The sequence below is a fragment of the Trematomus bernacchii genome, unplaced genomic scaffold (genome assembly GCF_902827165.1).
Source record: "Trematomus bernacchii unplaced genomic scaffold, fTreBer1.1, whole genome shotgun sequence".
In the NCBI taxonomy this organism is placed as follows: domain Eukaryota; kingdom Metazoa; phylum Chordata; class Actinopteri; order Perciformes; family Nototheniidae; genus Trematomus; species Trematomus bernacchii.
Window position 1 is genome coordinate 17,552,759 of NW_022987973.1, and position 19,693 is coordinate 17,572,451.

At 39.1% G+C, this 19,693-nt stretch overlaps 2 protein-coding genes across 2 annotated transcripts; one reads left to right on the forward strand and one right to left on the reverse strand.

Annotated features, from left to right (window-relative positions):
- The first annotated feature begins 161 nt into the window (after positions 1-161).
- cfap70 (cilia and flagella associated protein 70) lies at positions 162-13,348 on the forward strand. The gene is made up of 27 exons (XM_034116793.1): positions 162-236; positions 891-1,077; positions 1,893-1,988; positions 2,082-2,167; positions 3,169-3,249; positions 3,703-3,894; positions 4,155-4,337; positions 4,702-4,796; positions 5,291-5,381; positions 5,639-5,776; positions 5,893-6,057; positions 6,167-6,256; positions 6,434-6,525; positions 7,213-7,273; positions 7,393-7,575; positions 7,837-7,968; positions 8,107-8,235; positions 8,450-8,583; positions 8,938-9,053; positions 9,684-9,893; positions 10,185-10,330; positions 10,715-10,867; positions 11,163-11,324; positions 11,886-11,975; positions 12,274-12,375; positions 12,782-12,829; positions 13,226-13,348. Exons 1-27 carry the CDS (start codon positions 162-164, stop codon positions 13,322-13,324), a joined length of 3,336 nt encoding a protein of 1,111 aa, XP_033972684.1. The 3' UTR covers positions 13,325-13,348.
- Positions 13,349-13,906: 558 nt separating this feature from the next.
- LOC117471653 (transmembrane protein 138-like) lies at positions 13,907-18,632 on the reverse strand. Its single transcript, XM_034116794.1, has 5 exons — positions 18,612-18,632; positions 16,462-17,006; positions 16,096-16,267; positions 15,584-15,659; positions 13,907-14,091 (listed from the first exon to the last, which is right to left on the reverse strand). The coding sequence occupies exons 2-5, from the start codon at positions 16,476-16,478 to the stop codon at positions 13,979-13,981; spliced, it is 378 nt and encodes a 125-aa protein (XP_033972685.1). The 5' UTR covers positions 16,479-17,006; positions 18,612-18,632; the 3' UTR covers positions 13,907-13,978.
- Between the last annotated feature and the right edge of the window lie 1,061 nt (positions 18,633-19,693).

Consider the following 19,693-nt stretch of genomic DNA (forward strand, 5'->3'; position numbering starts at 1 on the left):
ACCTTTATTTAAGAAGTGTTCTCCAACGTCCGATATTTCAAGGCTCTACCTTAATGCACCACCATGTGTAGCGCAGTTGCCAAGGAAACGGAATTCTGTGTATCCAAGGAAAAGATCAACCAAGGATCAGAACAGGAGCTAAATCATTAGTCTACTACACAATGGAGACGACAGGAGATACTGCAGAAACGGACTATACAAATATAAAAATAACTGTCATCCGTGGAAATAACCTGGTAAGCTCTTTCCAATTAACTAAATATATAAAAAAAGTAAAGCACCTCACACATGTTTGTTGCTAACTTGCAAACGGCTACAACGACAGAAATGTGCTTAGCCAACAGAGTTTATTAATGTGCATTTAACCTTTTATTTCAGCTACGGTTTACTAAACCCAAAAACTGAAAGTTAACCCCATCTTACTGATTGTTATCACCTTAGGTTGGAAGCAAGGCGTGTAATGTTATATTGCTCAAATATTGAATAAGAGTTACCTTTATCTCTTGGTTCAGTTTGGCTCTAATATGAGGTAAGACTGTTATTGTAGTAAATACATATTGCATTACATTCACTAATGGAGGAATTTACTCACAAAATTCACTTGGTAAACATGGCAAATGCCACATTTTAGAAACACTTAATGTTGATGTAAGACTCTGTTTCAAGTTATGAGAAGCAACATTTATCCATTGCATAGCATTTTTTTTTTAAACAATCTTTATATCATCTTAAATTAAGTTCAAAACATTTAGTATTTCACTGACACCTGTTCTGGAAGATGTTACTCAATTAAATTACAGAATTTCCCCTTCCTTTAGAAGGCTGACATGAGCCATATCATCAGCGTATTTACAGTTATAAGTGTGACTTATCCTGTCTTCTCTTTTCAGCAAGGAAAAAAGACAGACGGCTTCCAGAGTTTTCTGCAGGTTCAGGTGGATGAAAATGTGCTGGGAGAGTCAGACAGGAAGCAGGTCGACCCGGTGGAGCAGCGTGTTGATTATGACTTTACCTGCAGCTTTCACTGTTCCAATAACACTCAGGCTCTCAGTGACCTCGCCCATAAACCCATCATATGTAAGTTGAGTTTAAAAGTGTTGTTCTGTCTCTTGATATCTGATACACTGAAATATCTAAACATCTGGTCGCACACCTTCGCTTCTTTCAACTTTTGTTAACTCTTGTTGTTTTAATCTCCAGTGTCTTCTTAAAAGCCAAAGTTAGCTTAGCTGATAATGTCAGATTTAGGCTGCTTTTACAAAGGTGATGAATTGTTATTTTACCACAGAAAAGGTCTCGTATTTATGTCCTATGTGCAGCTGACATTTTGTAAAATAAAATGTTGATTATTTGTAATTTATTTACAAAACTGAGGATTGTGACCTAGATTCAAATACATTTTACTGCACAAACTGGTGATTTAATGCAGTTTAGTTTGTTAATATTTGTACCAACACTAAAGATGAAACTTACATAGCTCCCTTATGACCAACATGCAAAATAAACCAACTTCAAGTTAATTTTCTTGGCCTAATGTTTAAGTTACTGGCTAAACTGTTAAAGTTCATGTTCAACATCTGAAATCACCAGATTTGAGTTCTTCTGCATTTTTGGTGTCAGTTGATGGTGATATTCATGACAGCATTATTGGTCGTTTTGCCAACCATCCATGAATTATTATGTGCAGATATCCTGCCTTGACATAGCATGCTCATTCCCAATGAATCCCTGCCAAAGAATCCCTGACAAGCAGCTTAACTGAAAGATTAAACTGTCATTGCCATAACACTGGTGGTAGTGTGCTTACTGTTGAAGTAGCACAGAGATGTTCCTGAAGTTTCCATGCCTGTAACAGTTCTCACAGCTCTGTTTAATGGTGTTGTTGTGGTCAGTGACAGTGAGAGAGGTCCTGCCCGAGGAGAAGAAAGCTGAGGCGAAAACAGCCGTGCTGGGCCAAGCTGTGGTGGACCTGCTGCCGCTGCTACAAGGTACACAAAAAAGGAAACAGCAATTTACTTCATAGGGCGTTCTGTACAGGGCAACACTCACTGCTGGATCATGGTGTTCTCTTCTGTCTTCAGGTCAGTGCAGCTTTTCGTCCACAGTTCCACTGAATCCAGTGTACAGCCCCTCAGCCAAAGCTTCTTCCCAGGACATTGGCTCAAAGGTCCATTGGTTAATCACTTTTTAATGATATCATTCATCTATTGTCAGACAGGGTCATTGCTTCTTTAAATATCAGAGATGTGACATTCTCTTATGCACTTCATATAAGGGCACATTTTTTTTTCTCTAGGTTCTGTCTTTAATTTTGTCGAACTTAATAAGAGTTAAGTATTTTAGCTAAAATAAATGTTAACTATATATGTATTCAAGGCTAGATTTGCAACCAGACTAAATTAAAACTGCACAGGGGCCTCAGTTAGAGACTCAAACTTACAATGCGTACATTTTTTGGGGGGTATTAATTGATTGCACATTTGTTTTGGAAAATGTTACAAGTACAATGGAAGAAAAATATTAACCTTGCAGTATTACATCAATTGAGGCCTGTCATGGTCCATATTAATTATCAATCCTAAATGCAATGATTTAAAGTTACCAAAATAGGGTACCAATGGCAAAAATGCATGTTGGCGACTACACAGCCATTATTTTGTCATTCGTGCAACAAACTGACTATTCTAATTGCCAGACATTTCCACAAAAAAAATATTGCTCTTAATTGTCCTGCCATCAATCTGTAGACGTATTGTTATACCATATCTACTGAGTTTCTGTAGCCATTCCTCTAATACTGCTGATATTTAGATGAGTGTCTTAACCATAAACAGACGTTAACATTTAGTTATCTTTCCTATCATTAGTTTCTCTTTTAAGTTTCCAGGAAAGTGTTGGGATCAGACATGCTGCCCTTTTTCTGCTTGTTCTCCCCTCTCTCTCTACCTTGTTGTCAATCTCTAGGTGTACGAATAAAAGCAAAAGTCACAAAAATTACAATTGTATGCATTTTTGTATTTCGGTAAATGTTAATATATGGTGATAAACGATTTTACATTATCACCAAACTTTTGTTGAGTTAGTCTGGAGAATGAATGGATGAGACGTTAAATAGACGGTAGTTGTTTCTTCCAGATGTGTTAATCAGTGAATGTTCTACAATCACAGAGCAGGCTGAATGTGGAGGCAGCATGTAGGGCCAGACACAAGCAGGTGGCCAACCAAGTCATCCCAAAGTGGAGGAGTCAGGTAATCCCATCAACTCACTAGAGCTATAGGACAGCTACAGGGTGAATATCTAACCAAGTGACATCTTTGATCTGTTATATTGAATAGCTCTCATAGCATTCCCATGCCACAGTCTCTGATCACACTTGGTTTCAGTGGGCTGCAGTGCAGGTACCTCCACCATGTGGACATTTGGCCTATAAGGATGCACTTTATAAACATAATAACAAGTACCAATAGTTATACCTAAAATGAAAGCCTGCACAAGATGAAAACCACTTTGATTCAAGATGAAATGGTAATAAGGCCACTTACCTACTTAACAAAATAGGTGGGAATTTGATTTTCATTAAGTCTTCTGGGTATCAATGATGAACAGAAAAGTTGCCCTATCTGTAATTCGAATAATGATATTTTCAGGAAATGTAATGAAAAAATATATTAAAATGTGCCTCATAATTTCACCTTCTTCAGCAACCGACCTTGGATGTGTGTGTCAGTGTGACGGATCCATTGCTGTCTGAGACTGAACTCTCAGGCTCCAACCTGCTGAGGGTAACCATGGAGACAGCCTTCTCCATCCCTGAGCCGTGGACGCTGCAGTCTGGCCCCACCCCCCCTCCCTGCACATACACTGCTGCCATGGAGGTCCCGCTGACTGCACAGGTGTTACCCTTTGATCCTCATGTAACTTCTTTAAGCTATTTTAATGACCAGAACCAATTACCTTTGTATAATATTCAGTCTGTAACTTTTAATCGTAGCTGAATATCTTATCTATAAGAGTGTCATGGTGCACAATGGTACTAGCAGTGTTCGACCAAAATGAAACCCATGCTGCCCAGTTCAGACCAAGATCAAATCTGAACCTTTCCAGGGTGACTCATTTTAATATATAACGACTCTATGGTTTCTCTGACTCCCAGAAAGATCAGGTGCTGGTGTTCTGTGAGGGGCAGCTGAAGGCAGGGGGACAGAGGGAGGAAACGGGCCGACAGAAGAAGAGGCCCCATCTAGCGCTGCTGGTCCCGGGGAATCACTTCCTGCCTGCTGTCTTTTCCAAGGAAGAGCACTTCGAACAGGAGGACGGCCAGCTGACTGGCCTAGAGGTAACCACAAAGTTAGCCTGCATCTGTTGCCGATTGTGTTAGCTGCAATGCACATTGATTTAGCAGAATGGCACATTAATGTAACTTTCAAAACATGGAAATGCATGAAAGTGAGGGATTTCATATTATTCATTTTTTAGATACAACCAGACTTTGAAGTAAAAGAGAATAATAAGGCACACAGGCTTGGCTAGTGACTACTGATATTAGAAGTGTATTAAGAATACTAAAATATAAAAAGTAAATTACACATAGGGTAGCGTTTGTATTACTATAGATTGAAACATCTCAAATTAAATAATTGAGCATGGAAGCAGGCTCACTTACAGGGTCAGTCACACTTCTGTTCTGAATGTTCCTACAGGACCGGGAGTTTCGTGATGAGTCCGAGTCCACTAAGAGCAGGGTGAGCTGGGACACTGAGATGTGCTGCTTCCTGGATGCAGGAGGAACTACCAGGTCAGCCAAACACACAACTCACTGCTCCATTCTGATCATAATGCTACCTGTTGGCAATAACCATAAAGAGATTATACTGGAAAATAAAAGTGTATTATTAGTTGGACAATCTATGCCAAGTGGAAAGGTAATCTGGAAGTCCTGGAAGTTGTCTGATCTGAAAATGAAAAACCTAAATCTCCAACAAAGCAACATACAATATACTTAACAGTTTAAAAAAAAGTGAAATAAAATAGTGTAATAGACATAATGGTACAAGTAAATTGCAGATTAAGAAACATGTATACATATAAGATAGAATAAGATGAAACAGAGTTAAAATTAAACACTGTACATTTGAATAAATACTGTGTACTATAATGATATATAAATGTGTTGTAAAAATAGTAGTTGGACTTCAACAGTCTTATAGCCTTTCGGACAACCTGTCCCTGAAAATACAGAGAAGGATAGAGGTAGAAAAATATCTGAAAAGTATGTGTATCGATGTTCAGGCTTCGGCAGAAGATCACTGAGTGTAGACTGTGGCCGCTGGAGATTACGAGGGCTTTGGCTCCGATGACAAAAGCAGCAGAGAACAAGACGGTGAGATGGCTTTGATATCAAAGGTTAAATTCAGAAATGTCTCCTCTTTCTGTCTCTACTGTATTGAGTGTCAACTCTCCAGCCTGTGTGTGTGTGTGTGTGTGTGTGTGTGTGTGTGTGTGTGTGTGTGTGTGTGTGTGTGTGTGTGTGTGTGTGTGTGTGTGTGTGTGTGTGTGTGTGTGTGTGTGTGTGTGTGTGTGTGTGTGTGTGTGTGTGTGTGTGTGTGTGTGTGTGTGTGTGTGCGTGCGTTTATTTAGCTAGCAAAGGAGGCCCAAGAGATCCCCTTCCATGGAATTGCGTATGTGGACATGGGACGGCTGCTGTATCCTGGAGTCAGCCGCATCCGGGGAGCATACAGCATACTTCCCTTCTCCGAGGCTGAGTTGCTGAAAAAGGTCACTCAAATAGTCACAAAATACTTTAATTTATAAGGTGTAGTAAAGAACCTTGGTACCATGGTGGAATGTACTGTTGTTTCTCTATTAAAGTGAGTTTGTCATTGATCTTAAAGGCCAAGCGGAGTGTCAGTGTGTTAAAGGAGCAGGCCAAGGCTGCAGCCAATCAGCGCCAAGCTAGAGCTGCCTCCGCTGCAGGCTCCCACAAGGCCAAAGCAGGCAGGAACTCTGATGGGAGGGGAGCGAAGGATTCCAAGGAGCCAGCCAAAAAGGTCAGCAAGGTTGTGATGGTCAGGAGAGATATGCACCAAAATGTAACTTTTCAAACTTTACGTCCAGGTGGTGTTTGTGAAGGTTGGGCCCTAATGTAGCCTGTTTTTATTATGTCAGCAACCTGGTAATCAGAGCAGGACGGCTGCAGCCGACGGCGTGGCCGACACTTTGGCTGAAACTGAACCCCACGTCAATATAGAGGGAAATGTAAGCTTCAACTAACAGCATCACAACTCTGTACTGTATTATACAGAAAGCACAATTTTTTTCAAACTGTCGTTGTTGTTTTAGATCCAGTTAGAGCAGCAGCAATACAAACTCCTAACATGAATGCTTAATACTGTAATATACTGCATCTTTATCCAGTTGAATTGTTTGTGACAGATGTATTTGGAGGCCAGAACCTATATTATCATTGATATAGCCTTGGAGAAACCGCTGGTACCCAAAACATCTTTGGAGGAGCTCTCTAGAAGGTAAGGTCTTAAATAATAGGGAGAGTGTGGCTCAGTGGGTAAGTGCGCTCATCTTCAGATCAGAGAAGCACCGGTTCAATTTCACCTTGATACCCACTGTATCCCAGCATCTGGGCGTGTCCTTGGGCAAGACACTTCACCACCAAAATTGCTCCTGAGGGGATTGCCCACAGTATTGAGTCAGTCACTTTGAGTAAAAGCGTCCAACAAGTAACATGTCATGTAAGAATAAGGGTCCTCTGGTTACTGAGACATTTATTTGACACGTAAACGTGTCTCCTACTCGTTTAAAGGCAACTTTTCTAATATGACAGAATTCCATCCGATGGCACTCTATGGTCTATATTACATTTGGCTGTTGCCCCTTGGAACAATCTTGCACTAATGTACATTCTCATGATATTGAATTGACTGTTATTTTGTACATATTGATTGTTGTGTTTTTATTTAGGTCTTAATGTGTCCACATGTAAAAATGTGTCTTTGACATATATATATACATATTTGCACACATATTTTTTACATTTTTATACACATTTGTTTTTATATTCGGGATTGTGGGAAACGGTATTTCGATCTCTCTGTCTGTACACACAAACTGGAAGATTGTCAATAAAGTTGACTTTGACTTTTGACTTTGACTTTATGTTGAACACGAATTCTGAGATGTGTCTCTATTTCCTGCAGAGTGAAAGCGTTGATTCCACCCAGATCTCCACTTCCACCGGGTCATAGCAGAGCAGAGAGAGTAAAACATTTATTGGGTTTACAGCTTGTATACATGCACATACAGACACAAGTAAAAACACACAGAAGTAGAGATCAGTTTACTTGCTGAACTCTCTTCATGATTGTGTGCTCTTTCAGGCAGTGCTGGACTTTCACAGGCAGGTAGGCAGCGTGGTGACCCATGTTTCTGACCAGCATGAGGAATTGTTCGGATCGAGATGCAAGGTGCCTGAAGGCAGCAGCCGGGAGCAGATGATGGTTCAGCTGATGGGGTCGCTCAATGTCTCTGGGAGATACTTTGCTTTCAAGGAACAGTTGAAGGTCAGAACAACTGCACACATCCCTGGTGGAGGAATACAACTCAGGAAAATAGATTTCTGGATCCGTAGCCCCTTAGGTTTTGACACTCGGTGTGTGTGTGTGTGTGTGTGTGTGTGTGTGTGTGTGTGTGTGTGTGTGTGTGTGTGTGTGTGTGTGTGTGTGTGTGTGTGTGTGTGTGTGTGTGTGTGTGTGTGTGTGTGTGTGTGTGTGTGTGTGTGTGTGTGTGTGTGTGTGTGTGTGTGTGTGTGTGTGTGTGTGTAGCATGCAGTGGTGAGGATTGTACGAGACAAAATGCAGAGGACAGAACCATTCACTGACCCTCAGGAGCTGAAGGCTTTTGTCAGCAAGCTCTACGTGTACCTGGTGGACGAGATGCACACAGCTATAAACAAGGTAACACACACACACACACACACACACACACACACACACACACACACACACACACACACACACAGTATATAAATACTATAGTACATGTGTTTATGAACTGTACATTATATATTTATTTTCTCTTCTCCTTCTCTCTAGATCTATTCAGATGACATCAATGATGACTCCCCGGATGAGATCCAGTTGAGTTCTTCTCAGCTCAGACATTTTTCCAGAGAGGCTCAGCTAACTGGGGATTATCAGCAGGCTGTTCAGTACTACCAAGAGGTACCAGAGCATATTCATGATACTTAAGCACTTAATTTACAGTAAATTAGGAAAATAACTTTAAAAAAAAAAACTGTATACTATACTCATGACAAGATGTATAAAAACGAAACAGAGCAGGGTTGACAGCATACATGTAGCTCTAACACTGTATATATATATAGACTGAAGGTATACAATCAAAATGCATGTATTCACTCTTATTTTCCTCTAGCTGGTGGTGAGGCATCCCGGTGAGCCATCCCACACATTTGAGTGGGGAAGCCTCTACATGAGGACTGGAGACTACATGAAGGCTAGAGAGTGTTACCATGACGCTGTTGCCATCCAACAGGCACACCAACCAAGGTGAGAAACCCTCAACATAAAATATCTGTAGAAAAAGTGAGTTATTATTTACAAGAGAAGGTGAACAAATGATTTCTGCTTTATAAGAATGAACAATTACATATTAAGAGGAGCCATGAGCTCAATACTAAAATCTTAAGTGTATTATTTTTATCATAATTATTTTTCTATTATTGGGAATAAAATCGTCATGTGTCGATTTCAAATCTGTAACCGGTAACCGGTCTGTAATCTATAACTGGATATGTGAAATATTTGCTTACGTCTACTGAAGGTGACTCAATGGTTATGTTTGAACAGTGTGATGTGGATAAACAAGGTGTTAACACTGAAAGCCTGTGTGTGTTTCCCCAGCCTGATGATGTGTGGGGTCTTGGCAGCGATGTCTGAGCATCACGAGGAGGCTCAGATCTTCCTGGAGAGAGCTGCCAGCTTAGACCCACACAGTGTGGTGGCATGGACGCTGCTGGGTGAGATTATAGTCTGTTTCCCTACTCACTGCTGTTTACCCTAATGTGTTTAATGCTCTTAATGTCTTTCATTTTTGGAACGCACTTTGAATTGCCTTGTGTTGAAAAGTGCTATATAAATAAACTTGCCTTGCCTTACCCTGTGAACACATACCGTACATAAATTATATTATGTATGAATATTATTTTAAGATTATTTTCTTTAGTTTAATTTTTAGATCCCCCCCCCCCCCCAATTCTTAATCTCAAAACAGCAATGAGTACAAACGCTGCACTTCCTTAGGAGTTTAAAAACCGATGACAAATAAATATCTGAGGAAAATTTTTTCAAATGTATTGGTCTGTTTCAGTGCAGTAATGTTGGTGAAAATAAAATAGAGTTTCAGAGGCTTTCTGTAAAGCTAAAAGAAAAAATAAGAATAATAAGACTCCACAACATATCAAAAAGGCCTATGTATGAAATCTAGAGAATTATCAACAATTAATAACTTTGGTTGAAAAACATTCATATCCTCTGACCCTAAATGACCCCAAATGACCCTAAATGACCCTAAATGACCCGGCTGTGAGTGTTTAAGGTCTCTGGGAATTGTACAACCCCATTTCATGTTTACTGGGAATATTTTCCAGGGTTGATTCATGAGAGCCAGAACGAATCCATCCTGGCAGAGAGGGCTTTTGTGGAGGCCAGAAGGCAGCTGAGGGCAAAAGAAGCAAAGGAGCAAACACAGAGTGAGGAGGAGGAACAAGACAAGGAGGAGAAAAATGAGAAAGAGAACGACCAGCGAGAGGAGGAGGACGTGGCCCCGCCTGCATGCCCGGCTCCTGCTGTTAAGAAAGGTCAGAGGCAACAGAAGAGTGTAATGTCATTTTCTCTCGTCACATGAGTAAATGCTATTCTTGGAGAGAAAATTATTGTTATTTCTGTGCCAGCAGTGACTGAGAAAAGAAAATGTTAACATGATAAGATACATTGTTGATACACAATATAAGTAAAACACATACACTCTGTTGGCCACATTCACTTAGAAATAGGACTTGTCTCATCTTCTGTAACTTTGATACGCTCATTCAGCCTTAAGATAATGGCAGCTAATGTTACCTGACAATGTTACCCTCATTTCCTTTCAGACCCCGAGGCTGGAGAGCAGGACCCAGAGGTGCAAGGAGAGCCTCCAGTACAGAGTGTCAGCTCCAGATCAGCTTCAGCGAAACTCTCCTCCTCCTCCATTTACACAGAGACAGTTCAGTTCCTGCTGCAGCACTCTGCCCTGCAGGTACAAACACTGAGCAGCTGGTGGTTTAAACAGCAACAACAACAACAACAGTGTGCAGTACTGCTGTAAAGAAATGGTGTGTCCCCAAGTGTGTTATGTGTGTGTGTTATGCTACAAAAGGGATTTATAACCACAATTGGTGCTCTAATATCTGGAAAATCAGAGTTACCTGTTGAAAGCTGTTTGAAAGACTTTGGGAAGTCAAAACTAATTATGAGAATAAGACAATATAACAATGATAATCTGCAAGTTTTTTCTTAGACTACACATTTCTGTCGTCTTTCATTGGCTTGCTCAAATGAACAATGGCTACAATTGTCAGCAGTTTTAAAGAAAACAAAAAGTTGTAGTTGCTTATAGTTGTCACTGTGTTCCTGCGGTCAGATGGCGGGGCAGGCTCTGTCCCTGCAGCTGCTGTGCTCACACGGGGGTCGCAGCGGCTCCTATCTTCTCCATCTGGCCCGGCTGCAGATGCTCAGAGGAGACTACTGCAGTGCTGCAGCCAGCCTGCAGGAGGTGCTGATCCACAGAGAACAGGTACTGAAATCTTCTACTATTTACCGCAACACTCAGCAGCACCAGGTGGATAATGTGACATGTACCGGATGGTTTACTGCCTATGTACTGTTCTGTTAAGTTTGGAATTATAACTTCCTCAATCATGTCCTTTTTGTTTGTAGTTAGAAAAAAATATATTGTAATATGATATAATGTGTTTACTGCACATGTGGTGGAAAGTAACAGAGAACATCTACTCAACTATTGTACTTAGGTGCTATTTTGACATACTTGCACTTTTTTTCATTTTATGATACATATACATGGTGAACAGGATGTGGATGCGTGGGCTATGAATGGTCACTGTCTCCATCTGCGGGGAGAGGTCAGTGACGCACAGGAGAGCTATGAGCGGAGCCTGAACTTCCTGCAGCAGCCTTCAGACCCCCACCTGGTCCTCCTCCAGCTGGGCTCCATCTACCTCCAACAGAGAAAGGTCAGATATTAAAGACAGGCTTATGGAGGAAGATTTGTCTCTATGTGTGTGAACAGATACATCATCTCTGTGTTAATGTGTACTCTGTTAATGTAAAGAAAATACGAAAACAGATTTATAACATCAAAATGATCTGCAAATACGGAAACCAATTCCACAAATAAATTATTTGGATCTGGTCTCTGATCAGTCAGGCAGTTTACTCTGTTCATGAATCAGCCTGGTTTTTAAAGAAAATACCACAAACTTCACCAGGAAAAATTAGGAACTCTGTAATGAGGATTTAAAGAAATAGCTAAATTGGTGAAAAAGCCAGCAATTGGCTTTTTGTGTACAAGTTCTTAATTTGCAGCACAGTTATGATAGGGCTGATGTTCTATTGCTATACCTAAATGTGATTAACTATGTGTAATAACATCATTGCGCTGTATATACCAGGCAGACAAAACAATTATTATCATTACGTTTAAGTTAATGCACATTATTGTAAAATATCTTGTATGAAACAACAAATACAGTGTAAGTAAATATTTTATTTTTTGTTGTGTTTTCTATGTTTAGTTTGAGCAAGCCAAAGTGGTCTACCTGCAGGCCTGCGAGCAGTCGCCGTCCTGCCTGACCTGGCTGAACCTGGGCATCGCCTGTTACCGGGTAAAACTCTACCTCCAGACCAATGACGAGAAACCTGAAAGTATATTAAATGCACAGTTTTTTAAAAGTTAAAAAAGGCAGTCTGACTTGTTGTATCTTGTGACTTTACAATGTTAAAGGCTGTTAACGTCAGCAATACTTATGAAAAATCCTCACAGAGGGGTTTAAGTTCTGTCCTAATTCTACTGTGAAGACCTGATGTTATTCCACTGGACTATATAGTTCATGTTAACAAGAATGTTCTGTTTTTTTTTTTACTTTGTGAGGAAGTTATCCTTAGTTGTGTTTGTGTGTGCAGCTGGAGGAGCTGTGTGTAGCTGAGGAAGCGTTGACCGAGGCCAACCATCTGAACACTCAGAACGCAGAAGTGTGGGCTTACCTGTCTCTGATCTGCCTCAAGGTGAGTGATGGGGACTCTCACTGGCCCTGTACCATTTCAAGCTCTGCCTCCCTTTATGTCTACATTCCTACATACAATGGTATGACACCAAGAAATACAGTATAGCCTTAACTCAAACAAATGGGGGGCACACCTTTTGAATCCTTTAGCCTTAGCATGATCCTTTGTTCACAAATCACACATGACATTATCATATTGTTCAGTGAGGCTGGATTTCATTTGAGAAGGGGTTCAGCTTACGGTCCAACAAAGGATACATCTACAGTGTGTGACCTATTTCTCTTCAGGCTGTGACGGGGGACACAGTTCAGCACACACTCACATTTTAATGCCTGCATGCAACTGCATTTTTCAAGGCAGGCTGCAGGGACCTGAACTAACCATGGAATTAACTTTATATTTTCAGTCTGGCAGACAAGAGGAGGCAGAGCAGTTTTATAAGTATGCAACACGGGTGAGTGTGTTTTTATTTTTAAATTCAGAAGTAGGGCTAGGACTGTTTTGTTTTTATTGGTAGTTATCAATATTGCTTCAAAATATATATTCAAATTAAAACTAGCACAATAAAACTCAGCACACAAAAAGCTTTTAGATTTCTCCCTGAGTCAGGAAAATATGTCCTTCCTGCACCATTTGATTATTTTTTTTTAACTCAAGGAAAATATTTTTAAATAGATTAGTTACTTTTGTTAAGTTATTACACAAACAAACCTAGGCCATTGTCACCATGTTTTTTTATTTGACAAAAATATCCATCACATGTTTTATGAAAGTCATATCTCTTTTTAATTCACAAAAAGTAACACCCATACAGTATAACAAAAACCGTTTCTCATGACTTGGTTTGCAGTTCCACCTGCAGAAGGAGTCGCTGCTCAAAGAGCTCAGTGAGCTGAAGGATCAGCTCCGCTTCTCTCATCTGCAGTCATGCTTCGGAACAAGCTCATAAATCACATGACCAAGTACATTTTAGAAAACATTTTTATTGTATTTTACACGTCCTTTGAAGATGAAATGCAGCCAGCTCAGATGCACATGATAGTCAAAGATCTTACAGAGAGTGCAGATTAGTAACCGGCCATAATAAAGTTCAACCAAGTCCAATACCCTCATTAAAAATAAACTCAAGCAACACAGAAGTCTGAAAGGTATATAAAACAAACTTCAATTTGGTCAATATATTCTTTTTAAAAAGAAAGTACATATTAACATAAAACAAAAACAAGGGCATCTGGTGACTGCTATCAAGAGATTATTTTTTAATCATCTCACTTTTTCCATAGCATTTCTACAAACTGAACAGCAAATAAAGCCTGATAAGACGCTGTTTTTATTGTTGTTCGGAAATGTCTTACCAGATTTTGGCACAATCCTTCCTGCACTGGAAGAAGATGTAAAGTGGAATATATATTTTGACTACAATTTCTGTAGAATTGACTTAAAAAGCATGTGTTCAAAAAAGGAATTTAGGCCGGAATGTATTTGTTATTTAAACTTTGGAAATGTAATGTTGTGTTTTGATTGTAAATGGATTTCAGATGCTTTTAAAACAAATTGTATTTTATTGAAGCATCTTTACGTCCAATATCTTTTTACGGTGAGATCACTGTCTAACCCGAGAGAACAGTTCCCGCAGCCACGGTGAATCCTCATAGAGGCGAGGGTCGCCCAGATACTCAGTGGTTCTCTTGTAGAAATAGTAATACAACACTGAAGCTGTGAAAAGAACAAACATGTGAGGAGAAATGATCGTTCAAAAACACCAACAACAAAAAATACACTCAATTTCATGGAGCTCTGACTCAGACTGTCAAAAATCCGGAGCAGTGAAATGGCTGAGAGGATTAAAATAATTGTTGATAAACAGCGATGACTTAGGGGTTAGTTAATTACAGGTGCTGACATGTCTGCCTTCAGAAATATTTAATTCCTGAAGGCATTACTAATCCAATGCTCAACTAAGCAACTAAACACATCCAAAACAGTAAATAAAAAACAAATAAAGTACAGTTGAATTTCCAATACGCCAGTATAGTTGTTCTATTTCAATATTCACTCTAATGTTTTGTCTTTTTAACTAAATTACAACAAATCACACATTAATTACATTACTGTAAACTCTTGTCTTATAACAAACGCTGCATCAACTTTAAATATTGTCATGAGAATCAACTTGCAAAAACGTGAGAATCACTTCAGTTATTGTTTTAAACAAATCTGCATCAACATCATTATTATGACTTAACATCCAAATGAAAACCCAACTGCATAAAAACGTTCAGTTGTGTAAATACATATTTCAATGGTGCTTTTGAGTTTGCATAATTGATCAGCCATTCCCAAGTGTGTGTGGCTCCTGTTGTAGACTTTGAACAATGATTAAAGGCACTTATAACCTCAAATGTGATTGTAGACGCAGAGAAATGTGAAAATCCCACCAGCATTTACAACTCAGCCCAGCAGAGTTTACAGTGTCTGAAGGAAAGCTCATGATGAGAGACTTTGGGATCTTTGTGATTCAGCAGTGATGCACAAACAGCTGGGTGGGTCTCAGACAAAACAGAGACAAAAAAACATGGATACAGTCTTTTCTAATACTTAATAACAATACCTAGAAAATAAATCCAATTATCCACTTATGAGCTTATACGTGTATGACAATTACACCCGCATGATGATGTTAGATCTCTGCCTGGAGCACGTTGGGAGATTTCTTTATAGAGCATATAAACTTAGTAATAATGTGACTTAATGTTACTTGTGAGTAGTGAGGGGAATGATGGTTTGGTTTACTTAATACTTCAAATTATGTTTTATCTAAAAGCATTCACTCTAAATAATTCTGCTCTGAGAGTGAAATTCAGCTCCTTCTTATATCCAGCTGGGAGAAAAGCCCAGAGGCTCTACTCTGACAAGCAATCTCTCACTCATTAATCTCTTCTTACTTCTGAAAACCAAGCATGTCTCAAATCTGAACACTGTATTTATTGTAATAGTACTGCCTTGATAGCTTCCTTTGTTTTATTTAAATTGAGAAAATACAACTAAATGTCAATCTAAAGAAATATGAGGTGATAGACAGTAGCTCCTTTCTTCTAAAAGAAGCAGATTTTTGACATCCTTAACAAAGCTCTAAGGACAGTATTAAGCGTTCAAAATAAATGCATCTGTTTGGCGTTATAGACAACAAATGAAAATGTAATCTTACCAGCTCTTTGGACCAGAAACAGCACCTGAAGGCCGTCTGTCCAAACAAATCTGTTGGTATTCAGCCAACGCAGGTTCTGGAAAGAATATACAGAAATATTTAATGGTTATTTTAATGTCTGTTTTAATGTTTCTTTTTAAAAGGAGGCAAAACACTGTTTATTTAGATGAACTCATTAAAAAAAGACTGATGGGAGAAACTTGGCGAGTTGGGCTGTTAGAGGGATTCAGAAACATATTTTTCTCCCCAAGAAGAGATGGAAAATAATTCCCTTTCTTACGTAGTTATTCCATTATTTATAGTTTAATTAGTTTATGAAGTATGTGGGTTTTGCCCCCTTAAGAAGTTTCTCTTTAAGCAATATCATTTCAGCCTTTTTATGAGTTGGACATAAATACATCAATTAAAAAAAATGCAGAGACTATTTGGTTCATACAGTAATGAAAAAACGAACATTCATAATACATTTCATATAATATATCTCTGCCTATTTGTGCAAGTACAGCACGTACCATGAGCCAGGAGTGGAGTATGATACTGAAGGTCAGATAGAGAGCAGAGAGCATTAGCACAGCTCTAAAGCGCTCCAGTAATACAGCCACCAGGCCGACCTGGAACACGTAGGTGTTAAACAGCATCAGCAGAATGATGATCAGGTTGAACAGGATAGATATGTCCTGGATTCTGTCGAGAGAAAAGCATGCAAGGAAAGAGGAGAAAATGAGTGACAGGATCAGAAAGATTTCCAAGTTTACTGTCATAGTATAGTGCTGTTTTTAAAATCATTTCCATATGACTCAGTGAAAGAACCAAAGCGTAGTATTTCTAGATTTCCCCCTGGGATATGGTTTGAAAAACAGGATTTCATTCTGGCTTACATGAAGAGTACCAGCATGGTGGCGGGTTCAGTTCTCAGTAGCTCGCTGGAGGAGTTGACGAAGAGGTCGAAGGAGAGCAGGCTGAGCTGGATCAGCAACACCAGAGAGTAGTTTTTGGTTTTGAGCGCTTCCGGCCCGAAGGCTGTGTGCCCGGGGGGACTGTGGTGGTTCCACGATGGATCCAAGGCTGCACTGCACTCACACACTCGCTACATAGAAACATCAATCCACTTTTCGAGGCCTTCAAATAACTCCACTCTGAAGTTTGAATGATACACTATCAAGGCTCCATTTTCTGATGTTAAAATAAGTCATGTTTACTCTGGGAAAACCTTTTAAAATAAGAAAAAGGGACGCATTTTGGGATGAGCCCATGGGAAATCACAGGTGTCAACATGTCATAGGTGTTGAGTTTTACTGCTCGAACATAAACGGATGTAGTAGCGCAGTTCAATCCAGGGGGTGATAAAAGCATCCAGGTTTCCTTTCACCCTCATATCACATGTATAGTGACCATCAGGAACCAAATAAATCCATCAGACATTCTGAGGAAAGAAACATGAGAGACATGTTAGTAGTCTGAACAACTCACTGTACATTGCAACTCTCATTTGGTTGTAAATGTATGTGCACTCAGAGGAGAGACATGTTCTATAACTTAACCAAACACAGAACATAGATTGTAAAATGAATCCATTTAGCTGCCTAGTGTTGATTCTTAAAGATCTGAGAAGTATCCCATAATGGTCCTCCTGTGAAATGATTAAGAAGAACTGGAGGAAATAAACCCTCACATGGTAAATTACTTGGGTAAGGGAGTGACCCTGTGCATCAGTGACTGTAGTATGAGTAACCTGGTCTGCTCTAAGACATGGGCGGACATGTTGGAAGAATACATTCACACAGTGTCAATACAAGCAGACTACATTACCAATCAAGGAGAAACTGTGCCTGCCAAATGATTAGGACTGGCCTGCTTGATACATTTAGAGTCAGTTCACCTATACAAAATACATCTGCTAACCTCTAGTGGCATCTTGCATGTTGATAGAGTATGGGTTCATACTCTGAGATTCCTGCCTCTCTCTTAGGTTTTGTTGGAACTACTTTTCTACTAAAATATATAAAAAGAAACTTCATTCACACTTATTGTTTTGACTTGTCTGATATCTTAAAATCCGAACAAAGAAAACCCAAACTATTTGCACAGCTAGATGCCAAAAGAGGAAAGCAACTGATTGTTATAGAATTTGAACCAAACCTTTAAGCACAGCAAGAATATACTGTATAAATGAATATAACTTTATGCAGTTATCCATATACAGCTGGTACTGAAACCTCCAGATCCAACACAAGTTAAATTAAATTAAAGCTAACCCTACACCAGGACATTTATAGCAGTTTACCGTCGAGTAGAAAGGCATCTTCTCTCTCAAAGGAGCATTTTTTCTGGTGATATGTAATAACATCCCAAAGTTACAGAAAATTATCAAACAAATCCTGAGGTCTTCCTTTCACAACTTTTGTCTCCACTGGGTAAGTAAATCAGGTTCATCATTGCCTTGGATCCACTTGTGAGCAGGATCACTATCCAACATGGCCTCTTCACTCCGCCTGTCACTAGGTGGATCCTATTATGTATCCCGTATGTATCTATTTATAACTTGGTAGGTGTGACAAAGGTCAAGACCCCTTTTAAACAGTGTATGGCCTACCAGAAGACTATTTATTCTTTAAAGACTGAGATTGTTGGTTAGCATAACGTCTAGCTCCTTGGCAAAGAAACTGGAGAACCAGTGATGTTAGCCAAAAGAAAATATTACTAAACAAACATTTCAAGGTGCAGAATCTCCTTTAAGGTGTTCCAGTAAAGAAGAAACATTTCTTCTCCCTTTTCTTATAAAATGCCCTTCAAAACATTTCAGAAAGTTAGCTTTCCTTTGAAAATAACACTGGTTTAATTCAAAAAGCCTTGTTGTTCTCCTATCCCTTCATCTAGCCTACTAGCTCTTAGTACCATGTAATCTTCCTAGGAAATTCTTTAACAGCTTGTTTCTTTACACAGACGAGATAAATCCTCTATAATACACTGTTTTAAATGATCTATTACTACTAATCAAATGGCTGCCAAAATGACAAAGCGTGAGTACCTGTAAATGAAGATTGATATCAGAGGCTGGAGTAGTATCTGTCCAAACAACTCAAGTGTGCAGCACAGATTGAAAGCTTACGTCCTTCTTAGTAACAGGGTTTATCCCCCCACCTCTCTAATAGACAGGCACAAGGTTTGTGGATGACATCTGAATTTCTCACTTTCGTATGTATTGAATTATTTTGTTTATTACCTTTTTTTCAATATGCCAACCGAAATAGTGCCTACTCCTGTTAACCTGAAATGATACGAGGATTTTTCACTTTTCTAACAACAACAAAAATGAATTTCAATGCCAAAAATAAAGATGTAAAATCAATTTTTATTTGTTTTGTTCAATAGAAAACTGTTCTCTCTGTGGAAAAACATGGCGTAGTTGAAGATAAAAGTTTCCTGAGATTCTTCAATGGCTTCTTCAGTCACATTTCCATTAAAGATTACGGTAATTCTTCTTGGAAGGTTATCTGGAGGCGAGCCAAAATAAACCACTGTCATCTAGTGGTGAATGTGAATTACTACAAACACACACAACAATCTACTGCATCTACCTGGGCAGAAAAGTGGTCTAGTTTGTATTTTTACAGTGAATTTACTCTTTATTTATGTAGGCCAATATCAAACATCACAAATTTGGACTTTTTCTTTAATTGACTTTCTTTAATGGGAATGCAGTGTCAGTTGTTTTAGGTAATTACATGTAAATTCTAATAGTTTTTATGATACAAAATGAAGGAGCTCCTCTGAAAAGCTTATGTCTTCTTACTACATGACACTCCATCATATGTGCCACCAGAGCCATGTGTGAAGACGTAGGGAAAGTAGTGGAGGACAATGTTAAAAGCTTTTTTTATCCAAATATTTAACTTTATACAAACCATATGCCTACTTCATCAACATCTTTACAAGATGAAGCAGATATTATTTATTTTCTTCCTTTATCCTTTCAAAAATAGCCGAGCTCTCTAGGGGTTGTAGAAGATGTGCAATTGCTGTAATGCTGATAGTATACTGTATTGATAATTGGTAGAAAAACCCTTCATCAGTATTCTTGTAGTTTGATCATTATTAAAATACATATAC